The sequence below is a fragment of the Perna viridis genome, chromosome 6 (genome assembly GCF_037379345.1).
Source record: "Perna viridis isolate PV_CMFRI_1.1 ecotype Kerala chromosome 6, ASM3737934v1, whole genome shotgun sequence".
NCBI classification, from domain to species: domain Eukaryota; kingdom Metazoa; phylum Mollusca; class Bivalvia; order Mytilida; family Mytilidae; genus Perna; species Perna viridis.
In genome coordinates this window covers 8,378,719-8,391,744 of record NC_142450.1, presented here as the reverse complement: position 1 = coordinate 8,391,744, position 13,026 = coordinate 8,378,719, and the positions used below count along the sequence as shown (strand labels likewise).

At 32.0% G+C, this 13,026-nt stretch overlaps 1 protein-coding gene across 3 annotated transcripts in view; it reads right to left on the bottom strand.

Annotated features, from left to right (window-relative positions):
- The window catches only part of LOC148613516 (tyrosine-protein phosphatase 10D-like), an 82,402-nt gene that overhangs the window by 64,000 nt on the left and 5,376 nt on the right, over positions 1-13,026 (bottom strand). For 2 of the 3 annotated variants that reach the window (XM_088586856.1, XM_088586855.1), the window contains exons 2-4: positions 5,999-6,209; positions 3,984-4,094; positions 546-815 (exon numbers count right to left, since the gene is read on the bottom strand). In XM_088586856.1, coding sequence (XP_088442982.1) covers positions 546-815; positions 3,984-4,094; positions 5,999-6,209 — 592 coding nt within the window. The remainder of the gene's footprint in view (positions 1-545; positions 816-3,983; positions 4,095-5,998; positions 6,210-13,026) is intronic. The other variant, XM_088586857.1, reaches the window with a different exon arrangement.

The window sequence follows — 13,026 nt, the reverse complement described above, 5'->3', positions numbered from 1 at the left end:
CTCCTTGGGAATCTTCAAACAGTTAATATATTACTTCATGCATATCTACATATGATGCCCAACTTTCCCATAAAATTTCATCAAAGTCTCTTGAGTGGTTCAGGGGAGTTGCACTTATAAGGTTTTAACATGTAAAACTCTTAAGTTTGATTATCTCTATTTTTAGTGCTCCAGCAGTCTACATGTCTATATATGATGCCCAATCTTCCTATCAAGCTTCATCAAAGTTCCTTGAGCTGTTTTAAGGAGTTACACCTACCAGGTTTTAACATGCAAGTCCCTGAAGTTGTATATATATTTGCTGTTGGAGCACTCAAAATTGGTCCAACAGATATATATATACTAGTACCTACATGAACAACTATATATGATACCCAATATTCCTATGAAATTTCATCAAAATCACTTGAGTGGTTTAGGAAGAGTTGCCCTTACAAGAAATGTGTAGAGATGGACAGACAATCAGACAGGAAATTCCTATATACCCCCAAGCTATTTGTTTCGGGAGGCAGCATACTTCAATACAAAGAAGATGAAAATCTTACTTGTCCATTCTGTTATCACTTCTTCAGGTGAATGGACGGTGACATTCAAAACAGTCTTTACAGATATATTGTACTGCATTCCAGGCATAAGATCATTAAAAGTTGTCTGATTTTCAGATATTGTTCGATTGGATCCGATTGATGAAATCTCAATGTAATATTCTAAGACATAGTTGATATTAGAGTTGATAGATGGTGCAGACCATGCAACAGATATGCTTGATTCATTTGAAGAAGTTACATGAAGATCAGTTACAATGAGATCATTAACTGTCAGAAAAAAAGAATACATGTTATATATTATAAGTATAATTACATAATATCAGAGCTGTTTATAATAATAACTGAAAACTTTAAATAATAAGTCTTCAGAATTTATTGTTCCCATTTTTTATTTGGTAGACACTTGTTTAATATATATAAAAATGAGATCCCCCTTCTGATTAATTATTTTTCACAAGGGAAATCATGGCAATAGGCCCAGATGTGTCTTTGCAATATTTAAAATATCACATCAATTTTGTTCTCAAAAAGAATATTCATATTAAGTTGAAAATATGAAATTTTTAACATCCCCTAAAAATTTCAACAGCTCTTAACATGGACAGGCTACAGGAAACATATACTTGTATTCCAGTTGACCATGCTAAAATCCCAAGGAAGGTACATGTATATTCCTAAAAGTAGACAACCACCACCATGAATTTTTTTTTCTCCAGTTTTTAATATTACATGTATAATTATGTACAAAACAATATGGTATTATATATATATATATACCCTGTCAACATCCTATGTTCCTAAAAACCACAGGGTTAATATGATGATGACAGGAAATATGAGACAATATATCCCTCATTGATATCCCAGACAACAATTATACTCTACTGGAAAGCAGCAACTTTAACTGTTTTAGTAATTTTTTTTTCAAATTATAACATGCCAAAAATATCTTTAATACCCATGTGGTTTTATATAACAGCAAAAGCATGTATTTTCTTGAATTTCACTCATTTTTGTTTTAAAAGTCTATAAAGAAATGATGGGATTCTTACTTTATTTAAAAGTCACTTTCCTAAAAGCAATAACTTTTGAGATCCAGTTCTAAATCCCAGGGGCTACCTTGGAGACATGTTCTCCTCTCAAGCTGGGTGACCATGCAAATTGCAGGATCAGTGTCTTAAAGTCAATTTTGTTGTGCCTTCCTTGGGCTAGCTTAAATGTCTATTCAAAACATTAATATTATTATTTAGCTTGAAAACACAAAACACTTTTAGTAAATGTTAAATCAACAAAGAACATACCAATCCAGTTCTTAATGTAGAAATGGAGAAATACCAGGTAATGATTTTACATCTTTCATAGAAATTTGTTCAACAATTGCCCATATTTGCCAGACATACCGGTATGATATTAGAGTAATTTCCAAAATTTTGGCAAAAATGAGAAAAAGATGATCTGGAACTCATCTGGAACCCCCTTTTCAAAATCTCTGGATCAGCCCTTGTTAACTTTAACTCACAAGTAAAATTTAAGATATGCTATTTTAAAGTAGAAGTATTTGTAAGAATCATGCAAATTCTGTAATATGTAATGCACCCCCAAAAAAGGCTACATATTTTTATTTTTGATATTAAGTTGCTTTATAATTCTGTATAATGCATTGTATAATTATTCATTCCAATCTGTCTGTTCTTAGGAGATAAATACAAACTGAAACTCCAATAGTTACATGAAAAGTCACATGTTAATTTCTGTTTACAATAACATTTAAAACAAAATATAAAAAATAAAAATATGTAGGCTTTCCAACCATGAATTGCATTGTGCATGATTCGTATCTGGAGTACTATTTAACTTCTTGAGTTCAATTCTATATCTAACAGACCTTATAGAACTATGTGTAGTTAGTGCACATCATAATCTATATTTGCACAAAAGTTTGTGTAACCAATGTGCAATATCTGTTATCTTGGGAGGAAAAACCTACTAAATTCATACACATAACTTTAAAAGCACTTGTATTGATTATTTTTAATTTGAACTTCCTTATTGATACTAAGTAGTTTTGAAATGAAATCAAGTATAACTCATCATACATGTTAAACATATCAATAAATTAATATGGTTTTTAAGTCTTTAATCACAATTTCCCTTTAACCAGTATGATCAGACTTTTCATACCAAAACAAAAATAGTAATAATGATAATATAGTTCCATCAAAGATTAATTATGCAACAGTAGGCAATGAGTCATTTATAGATTTCTTTTATACACTAACATTTCAGGATGGCATGCAAGGTTATGCAAGGGAGGGTCTAAAAGGGGTAATTCCCCTCCTCATGTTTAGAACTTTTTCAGACGCAGTCAAAATAGTTTTGCTTTTTACCCTTAGACATTAAGGACACTATCATATGGAAATGCAAGCCACCTGACAGCAACTGTGTCTCCCGATTGGCCAAATACTATTAACTTAGTGGCGTTCAAAAATGCTGTATAGAATATTTGAAATTGCGTTCGAAAAAATTGTATAAAAAATTTGAAATTGCGTGCCATTGTGTTATTTTCTTAAAAGAAATGTAGAAACTTGGAAGTAAAATTTTAATGCATCGGCTATCTTCTTTTTAAAGATAGTACTTGTCTTAAATGGAACAATTTTGGGCACTTTTGGGACTCTCAGAAATAGGTTTTATGAATTTTATATTTTATAAATTGGAAAAGAATGGGACAATTACACATAATGCATGATTTTAAGACAGACTCATACAGAACTATTCTGACTTACTCATTAAAAGGAAAGAAGCCATGGATGTAATGTAGTAAAAATATTTGTATGCATGATCAGTATTCTACCCTTTAATTTTTTTTATACATGATGATAGTGCATGATATTTATAAGTTTCTAATGCAATCTTTAAAGACTGAATGGGATCAATGGGTAGATATGATTTTATTTCTAAATATAGGAATTAAGTGTAAGTATCAGAAATTTTAGGGCATACATGCCTAATATTAGCTGTTCTGGATGTCATTGAATGCTGTAAATTTAGAAATGAATGCATTCATCATGACCACTTTGTAATTTTTAAATAAAGGCAATTCTATTTCTTTCTTTTTGGTTAATACTAATAAAGAAAACCCTCATATTTTCAAGTTGCATTTTTTACATGAAGTTTCCCAATTTAACACTGTATTTTAATACAGCTTAATGGTGATGCTATGTCATATGTCAATTGAAACTCCTCAGCCTTTCTCGTTATTTTTTTTAAGAGTAGTGGAAATAGCCAAGCAGTTCCGATTGATCATATGTGTAATATTCACATTTAAATTCAAGAACAGTTTGCTTATATTCTTTACATGTACATATATGAATGATTCATGTTCAGAAAAAAGTCATGCAAAAGAACATTCTTGGGATATATCAGTGCTGTACCTACCACTATCACAATCTGTCTTATTGATCTGGTAGAAGCCATATTTACATTCACAAGTTCCATTCTTGCAGTATGCATTATTGCCACATTTTGAACTATTGGTACAATTTCCACCTATTAACCAAAAAACAATACTACAATTAGCAGTAATTAGAGGTATCTGATATTAATGAATAATTTGCATTGTCCTAAGTCTAAACTCCTATTAAGTTTGTTTTTGTTTGTTTGTTAGGGTTTAACGTCCGAGCAGCAATATTTCAGCTATATTCAGACGAAATGAATCATGATTTATTTTACTATTTTATTGTAAAATTAAAAAGTTTCACCAAGCCAGCTGCTGTAGTAGCTAGCAAATATGAATACCTGAACAAAACGGCTTGTAAAATAAACATATATTAATTATTTCAAATTAATAATTCAAGTTTTTGTAAGAATCAGGCATAATGGTAAAAATCTGTAACATGCATGTCAAAACCCCACCAGTCTGACAATGTGATTTCACTCAAGGATAATTTCTCTATTTGAAAAGACCACCATTTGTTCACTGCATCATTAGATTTGTTCAGAAATTGTTCAACAGAATGTTGGAAAGTGAGGTTTTTGACAGAGTTTTCTGCCCTTGAAATGTTCATCTTATGTGCATTTCAATGAAATTATAACTCAATTTACCAACGCGATATGGAAAATCTTGTATTTTTTTCCTTGATTCTGATGGTGAAAATAATCAAATTACAATTTCAAAAAGGTGGGGTTTTTCATACCATGTTTCACCTACTGCCTGATTCTTACAGATACTGACACTTAAAAGAGGATGGGGTAGTTTTAAAAGGAGCCAACAATATCACTGGCTATTACTTTAATTTATTCCAATGTTGATTTTGTGTTTCAATTACAGTGAGATTGTAAATTGTAATTTATGATTGGCGATGAGCCCCTGTGTTTAACTGTATATATATAGAGTTTAGGAGCCATTGTTGTAGATATTTGTAAAATATAAAGTAAGGTACATGTCTACAGCCTGAAAAACGAATAAAAAAATATAAAATTATCAACAGAAAATGCTCTGATGTTATAATTTATATATTTAACTAAGAATTACATTAACTTTAAAATAAACCTTGGATCATTGTCTGTTTATCTGTGATTGAAATAGAAACTAACAAGCATAGCATAAAATAGAAACTAACAAACACAGCATTAACTAGAGTGTTTCAAATAAATTTGAAAATTACATAATTCACTAGTTAAAAATGAGCCTTCATTAAAAAAAAACAATGTTTAATTTGTGTAAATGCATGCATTGCACTAAAATTGTAGATGAAAGCAAAGTAAAATTCAAATTTTTAGCAGAATTGACATTTTTCAGTAGAAAAAATAGAGCATGTTTGTCAAACTCTGATATTTATACAAAATTAGCCTTTTGTACAATCACAACTCCTGACAAAAGATTTTGTCATTCATAGCTGCGCTCTATGTTTTTGGATTAAAAAAAACTACCCCTTATCCTCTATTTTTTTGTGAAAATTCCATGAAAACTTCGTAGAAGTAGAGCTTTGTGCCCTCCTTTTGACTATATTATGACACAACAGCTTTTATTTTCTGTATATAAGTATTCAGATAGATTTTTATATCTAAAATAGGCAAATAGAAAATTTCAAATAGTAAGTTGAAACTTAGGAAAAATAGTAGGCCTGAAAAGAGTGTTAGTGAATTTACCCCTTTATCATAAGCTATGAAGTCACAACGCTATTTTCTTTTGTCACTTCATATTTTACAATCATTTTAACTGTTACAAATTTTTATGAAATAGGCACCTGATTCTTGGAAAATAAGATTTAAGAATTCAAGTAACTAACCATAACACAACTCTGCAGTGTCTCTTGTGCAAATATGTTGTTAATCTTGATTGCCTTCAAATATTAATTCAATTTTGATTTTAAATTTATACTGTTTCAACAAAATATCTATAAATGTCCCTAGCTGAAATGTGAGATTTACATACAGAAATTAATTCTTACTGATATCAACAGGTGGTTGTGTAGTGGTGGGTGTTGGAGTCGTTGTGGATGTTGTAGAATTTGAAGATGTTGCAGATTCTTGGGATGTTGTTGATGGTTCAGTTGATATTGATGTTGATGCTGATATTGCAGCTGGTTGTGTTGGACTCTCGGTGATAGACTTCGATGTTGAGTTATTAGTTGTTGGCACTACAGTGGTAGAAGAATAAACCTGAAATAAAAAAAACAGATGCTACATGATGTCATTAAAGCTATAGGTGTTCAATTTTACTTTCAATCCTCAAATGCTTTTTTATAGCTTAGTAAGGCTCATAGCTAACTTTATTTTACATTACATAGTAAAACTGGAGAGTGTAGGGGTAATCATATATCATGTACATGTATGTTTACCTGCAAACTGAACCCATTTGGCAGGCCAAATATACCCACCCACCAAAAAGGTTTATCACCCACCATCAGTTATTACCCACAGTATAGTCACAGATTTCATCCCCAATCCCGCCGAAGTTTCATTATCTAAAAATATATAACATGGAACAAAATCCGGTACAGCATACATAACATTTCTTAAGGTAACCAACCTTTCCAAAATTTCAACCATAATTTTAAACCACATGCTAAATGCAAAGCATCAGGTTCAAGTACCCATAACCAGAGAAAAGAAAGGAGAGGCTTCCATTTGACTTTTACCATGTGTGTGAGAGAGGTAGAGAGATCAACACAATTTGTTGATGGTATAATTTCTCTACACATGATTTGGTTTCAGTCTCTGGCCTCAGTCAAACATGTGGTGCATCATGAACCACCATCTCTATTCTTTGTGTAGGATGATCACCCACCACAGCAAATTTCTAGATTGGCAGGTATATATATATTAAAATATTTTTTCATACTCAATGTACCTTAAAAAATAATGGAAAAGTAAGAATAGATAAATGCAAAAATTACAGAAACTACCCTAAATTTTCTAGACTGGCAATATCTGTATTTGTTTTCCCTCTACTGTTAAATTGACCAATCTTATGCTCATTTTCATGTCAATGTGAACAAATTGGCCAGCATTATATAAAATGTTCACAGATAATCTGTTTTCAGGCTTATTTATCTACCCTAAAAAATAGCAAAATCTGAAGAATATTTGTCCCTTCACCTGTCACCATCAGTAGCAAATATCTAGAGATAGGTAGAGGAGATTCATGGTGGAGAAAAACTCACTAAAGAAACGATGCATTTTCAATCTATTACAAAACCACAGATCTTACTGCTTTCAGAACTATAATTTGTAGAATTATACATTCATCTCCCAAAAAATTCAACCTCACCTAAAGAAGCGATGTATTTTCAACCTTTTAAAAACCACAGATCTTACTGCTTTCAGATCTATAATTTGGAGAAATCATACATTCATCTCCCACAAAAAAAAATCAACCAAATCAACTAGACATAATTGTTATGCACAGCCTAACAGGATGTTACCCCAGCTCCCACAATGGCACAAGATGATTTTAAATCAATTTGTACAATGATTTTTTTTTTACAATTTAAAAAATTTTTTTTTTTGACCAGTGGCCATTTTTTAAATTTCAATATGGTCAATCATTAACCCATACAATGATCTGTTTTTCAAACCAAGTATGAACTTTCTACGTTTTTTTTTTTTTTTAATTGTTTTTTTTTTTTTTTTTTTTTGGCCCCATGCAGGTCGGGATTTCAAAAGAATAGGCCTACAGCAGCGCTAAGCTTGTCATAAAGGGCAACTAAATAGTGCTTAGAAACCTAGCCAGGGGCTAGGCAGTCTGCCCACAGAGCAACTGGGATGTGTGCCCCAGGTGGTGGAATGGGGTACCCTTGGCATGTTACATGCTGGGGTTGTCAGGCTATAATACGGAAAACCTGACCGCAAACCATAGTGGTGCACCGTGTTGGGAAAGATGCCACTTTCCTCGCACGTTAAAGAACCATGTTGTGGTATTCGATACGAGTAGGAAACTTTGCGCTCCGCCACAGGGAGCTAAATTGCCTGATCCTACCCATCCCTTCTTTTTTTCTAGTGGCAATCAAAATTTGTTGACCCCATTATCCTCGTGTCCCATCGCTCTTTCCATTTTATCATCATCACCATTTCATGTTCATTTTATCATCCATTTCATGTTCATCGCCTGAATATAACTGAAATATTGCTGCTCAGGCATTAAACCCCAACAATCAATCAATCAATCTACGTTTTTTTCCTATTAAATGAGGAATTTTTTTAAAAACAGCAGCCATTTTGAAATTGTGGCCATGTTAGATTACTTAATATAAACGTTGCACACAACTCCAAATATTTTTGTGCAAACTTTGGTTTTATTCCATTGAGCCATTTCAAAGGAGTTTTGAGGAACATAATAACTCTTGCCTATAGTGCCAATATCATGCATCTATCCAATCCATATACATTTATATAATATTCATCTCAAAAGTGAACATTGAATGAAAAAACTAAGACTTTTTATGTGGTTTAAAACTGTTACCTCCTGTTTGATTTTGTAAAGACTTCTAGTAAATACGGTAGCCTCTGATCAAAAATCAATTATTTATAATACACTGTAGTAAAAAGGGAACATCTAATGGGACATTCAATGATACCCTGCCTGTGTGTTGTACATTGTCTTTAGTATCAAGTGTCATGCTGTATTACAAATCATCATTTAGAAACAATAACAGAACAAACTCAAATGTTCATCCAGTCTCCATAATCTAGCTCAAAAGAACTGTCCAATCCAATTATTCAAGAAAAAACCCTGATATTTATACTTTATCTAAACTCTAAAATACCAAAATTTTACAATTCTTTCAGCCGTATTTATAAAAAAAACATTTCGACATCAATTATGTCATAGTCACATGAATCACTATGACACGTACATGTATTACATTCCCTCATGGTAACCTACATGCCAAACTTCTAAAGTCTTATAAGGTCAAATGACATGTTTTTTCCCGAGAAAAAAGTGAATAATGGATACCTATAGGTCAAAGGTCAAGGTCACATGGTGATCATCATAGTATGGAACACACAGCCAAAGTCACCAACTTACCAAAGACATAAATATATGGCCTTGATCAAAATACTAATAAGTTATGGCTATGCTTTTTTTTTCAATTAAAGTGCAAATGAAGAGACCTTCTGATTAAATGTAAAGGTCACATGAACTTCTCAAAGTGGTATATGTAAATGCTAAAGATATAAGCCCTAAGCCTGTGTGGTCCAGATAATTGTGGGAAGAATGGGGCTGGGGTAAGAAATAAAAATGAAAAATTAAAACAATTCTTCCTTCTTTGATTAAGAAGAGATATAACAATTACAAAGTCAATCATTTATACTTGAATAATCACATTGAAGTACTATTTCTTCTGTTGGCCAGGGTTTCTTGAAAAATCACAAGTTGAGAATTTCCTCACATCTTCAAGTTCAATTGATCTAGCTGATTGGTCCAAGTTTGAGTTAAATTGAGGAAAGATTGAAGAAAATCTCAATTTGAGATTTCTTTTATGAAACCATGCAGAAAGGAACTGATTAGATTAATCAGATGATATAGAATTTGTTACCGTAATGTAACTTTAAGTTACAAATATCATTTAATGCAATATTTGAATGCATATCTGTTAACATTTTGAATGCTCAGAAAGGGAGATCTCCCTCTTTTCCACTTTTCCAAGATTCTACGTGATGACCTTTTTATCATAAAAAAGGATAATTTTGCTAGAAATCAAAGTACAAACGTAAGACAAAGATATAAAATCTATGATAATCCTATTTATCTACTAAGGGGTTCCTAATCAAAATTTGAGTAATTAGTACAACAAAAGGATAACTTATTTGTTGACTGTTTCTCAATTATTATTATGTTACATAATCATTGTATCTAGCCATTAATATAGAACATAATTTGTGCAATATTTCTGCTAAGAGGGAGAATTTGTGACAGAGGGAGATTTGTGTCTCCCATATAGGAGACTTTCTCAAAGAGGGAGTTTGACCCAAAAAGAGGGACAATAAGCATTAAAGAGAAAGGTGTAAAAATTCAATTAAGGTAATTATTATACCATCAGTTCAGGGTGGTACATGTATACTAGATTACCTGACCTGACCTGAAGGATGAGTATTGGCCCCAAAACTTCCATTGCGATGCTTTGAACTTCCATTGCAAGTCTTTTGACTTCCATTGCGATGCTTTTGACTTCCATCGTGATTATTTTTACTTTCATTGTGATTATTTACTTCTATCGTGATTATTTTGACCTTCATCGTGATTATTCTGAATTATTTTTGACTTTCATCGTGATTATTTGGACTTTCATCGTGATTATTTGGACTTCCATTGCGGTGCTTTTGTGACAGTTTAATTGCATGCTGATGCTTTGAGCAAGTATTAAGATGCTTTTAACATTTAGTATCAGGATGGAAATACTATCATGATGGAAGTACCTTTATTTTGGCAGGAAAGGCCACGCAAGGGACGGTCCATGGATTTGAAGTATTAATGAAGGCACCAATATGCAGATCTAGAACGCAGCGACATGAACATTAATTTCTTTTAGTGAAGTTCTTGATTATTTGCCCTATTTAATGAAAGATTGGATATTAATTAACAAAACGAATCACTGTCAATGTTTTGGAAGGGGCTGATGTTAGCTTATTAATAAGCTTTTTTTACACCTAATGTAATAAATGTCTCACTAATGTCATGAAGCTAATGCTAAGCTCATGTTACCAGTTGGAAAGACAGTAGTAAAATAGCATAACGTTTTAGATTATAGTCACAGGAAGGGCACCAATTAAGCAAAGTGAAATTTAGTCTCACGAGTTGGCATACAATGTGCAGTTACTTGATCTACGAAGACCCAGTCAATGCCATGACCAGTATAAATCTACCAACAGAAACTACCTAGTACACTATGTTAAACATGATTATTTGTATAGACCCTTTTGTGATTAGTTGGTGAGCATGCTCAATAAACCATGGTTTGGGTAGAACAAAGGAATTTTCCTCACAGAAGTTCATACTGAGCATGCTTCACGCATGCTCATCTACAATCCCACATTTCGCACAAAAGGGTCCATTGTTTACCTAGATGTATTAAAGGTAAACTCTATTCACATTGACATGCACAATAGCCACCACCTATACCCAATAGGTGATTGGGTATGTGTAAATGAGTTGACCATATTAAGTGAATCTCAGGTGTTTAATTTTGTACTCTTAACAGAATTGATAAAATTAACCCAAAAAAGAGGCAAGTTTTTGATGTAATTTTATATAAATTTGATGTATCTTTTTCATATCTAAGGGATGTTATACCTTAAAATGTTCTAGATACACAGGTCTTTCAGTAGTCTTAGGGAAATTGTGGTGAAATTGGGGCCCTATTTGTTAAAAGGTAATGATGACCCTTGAACTGCGTAAGTTTGCAGGTAAGAAATCATATATTAATAATACTTATCAATAAATTATTATTAATTTTTTTGTTTTGTTTTTGAAAATATTGTCAACAACTTACCAAGTGAATTGAACGAATTACTTAATGGTCCAATCACTGAGGACAAAATACTTAAAAATATTAGAAATCTAAAAAATGACAAAGCCTGTGGAGCTGATGATATTCTTAATGAATATCTTAAAAACACTGTTTTTGGAGCTAATGCATGTATACTTAAAGATTTTTAATTTAGTACTTGATACAGGTATTGTACCAGAACTTTGGTCACAAGGAATCATTGTACCCATTTATAAGAACAAAGGTTTGGTATCGAATCCAAATAACTACTGAGGAATTACACTAAATTCATGCTTAGGGAAAACCTTCTCATCCATTTTGAATGAAAGACTTACTGTTTTCTGATGAGATTGAGCTCTTATCTGAATCACAGACTGGATTTCGAAAGGGTTATTCTATTGTTGACGACATTTTTGTTACACTCCCTTTTAGCTATATATTTTTCAAAAGGTAAAAAACTATTTTGCACATTTGTTGACTTTAAAAAAGCATTTGACGCAGTCTGGAGAGATGGTCTGTGGCTAAAAGTTCAAAAATCCAATGTAACAGGAAAAATATTTTCAGTTATTTTCAATATGTATCAGAATATTAGGTCTTGTATTAGGCATCAAGGTAAACTCTCTGCATTTTTTAACTGTGGAGTTGGTGTAAGACGAGGAGAAAACTTGTCGCCTTTTTCGTTCTCAATTTTTTTGAATGATCTAGAAATCTTTTTGCAAGACAATGAAGTACAAAATCTAGATTTGATAGAAAGTTCATGCTCAGAAATGTTTGATGTATATGTCAAAATATTTGTGATGCTTTATGCAGATGATACAATTGTTATGTCAGAAACAAAGGAAGCTATGCAAAAAGCATTGGATATGTTTGCTAATTACTGTGAAGAATGGAAATTACAAGTTAATACTGAAAAGACAAAAGTTGTTGTCTTCAGTAAAAGAAAGTGTAAACAATATTTACAATTCCAAATATATAACAAAAATATAGAAATAGTAGAGTCGTATACATATCTAGGCATGGTTTTCAATTACAACGGCAGTTTCGCTATTGCAAGAAAGCGTCTAATAGATCAAGCCCAAGAAGCTCTTTGTGCTCTCTATAGGAAATTAAGAGACATTCCACCACCAATTGATTTACAGTTATTTGTTACTTTGATATCACCAATACTGTTATATTCCTCTGAGGTCTGGGGTTTTGAAAATAAGCAAAACATTGAAAAGGTGCATCTTACATTTTGTAAAAAATATCCTTAAGCTGAGAAGCAGCACTCCAAATTTTATAGTTTATGGAGAATTGGGTAGAATTCCACTTGAAATATTTGTTAAAGTAAGAATGATTAGCCTTTGGGCAAGAACTATGCAAAAAGAACAAAAACTGTCAAATCTGATGCTTCGGCTTATGATAAAATTGCATGACAATATTCCAACCAAACTTAGGTGGGTTAACTATATTAAATCTATCTTGGATGATACAGGTCTTAGTTACTT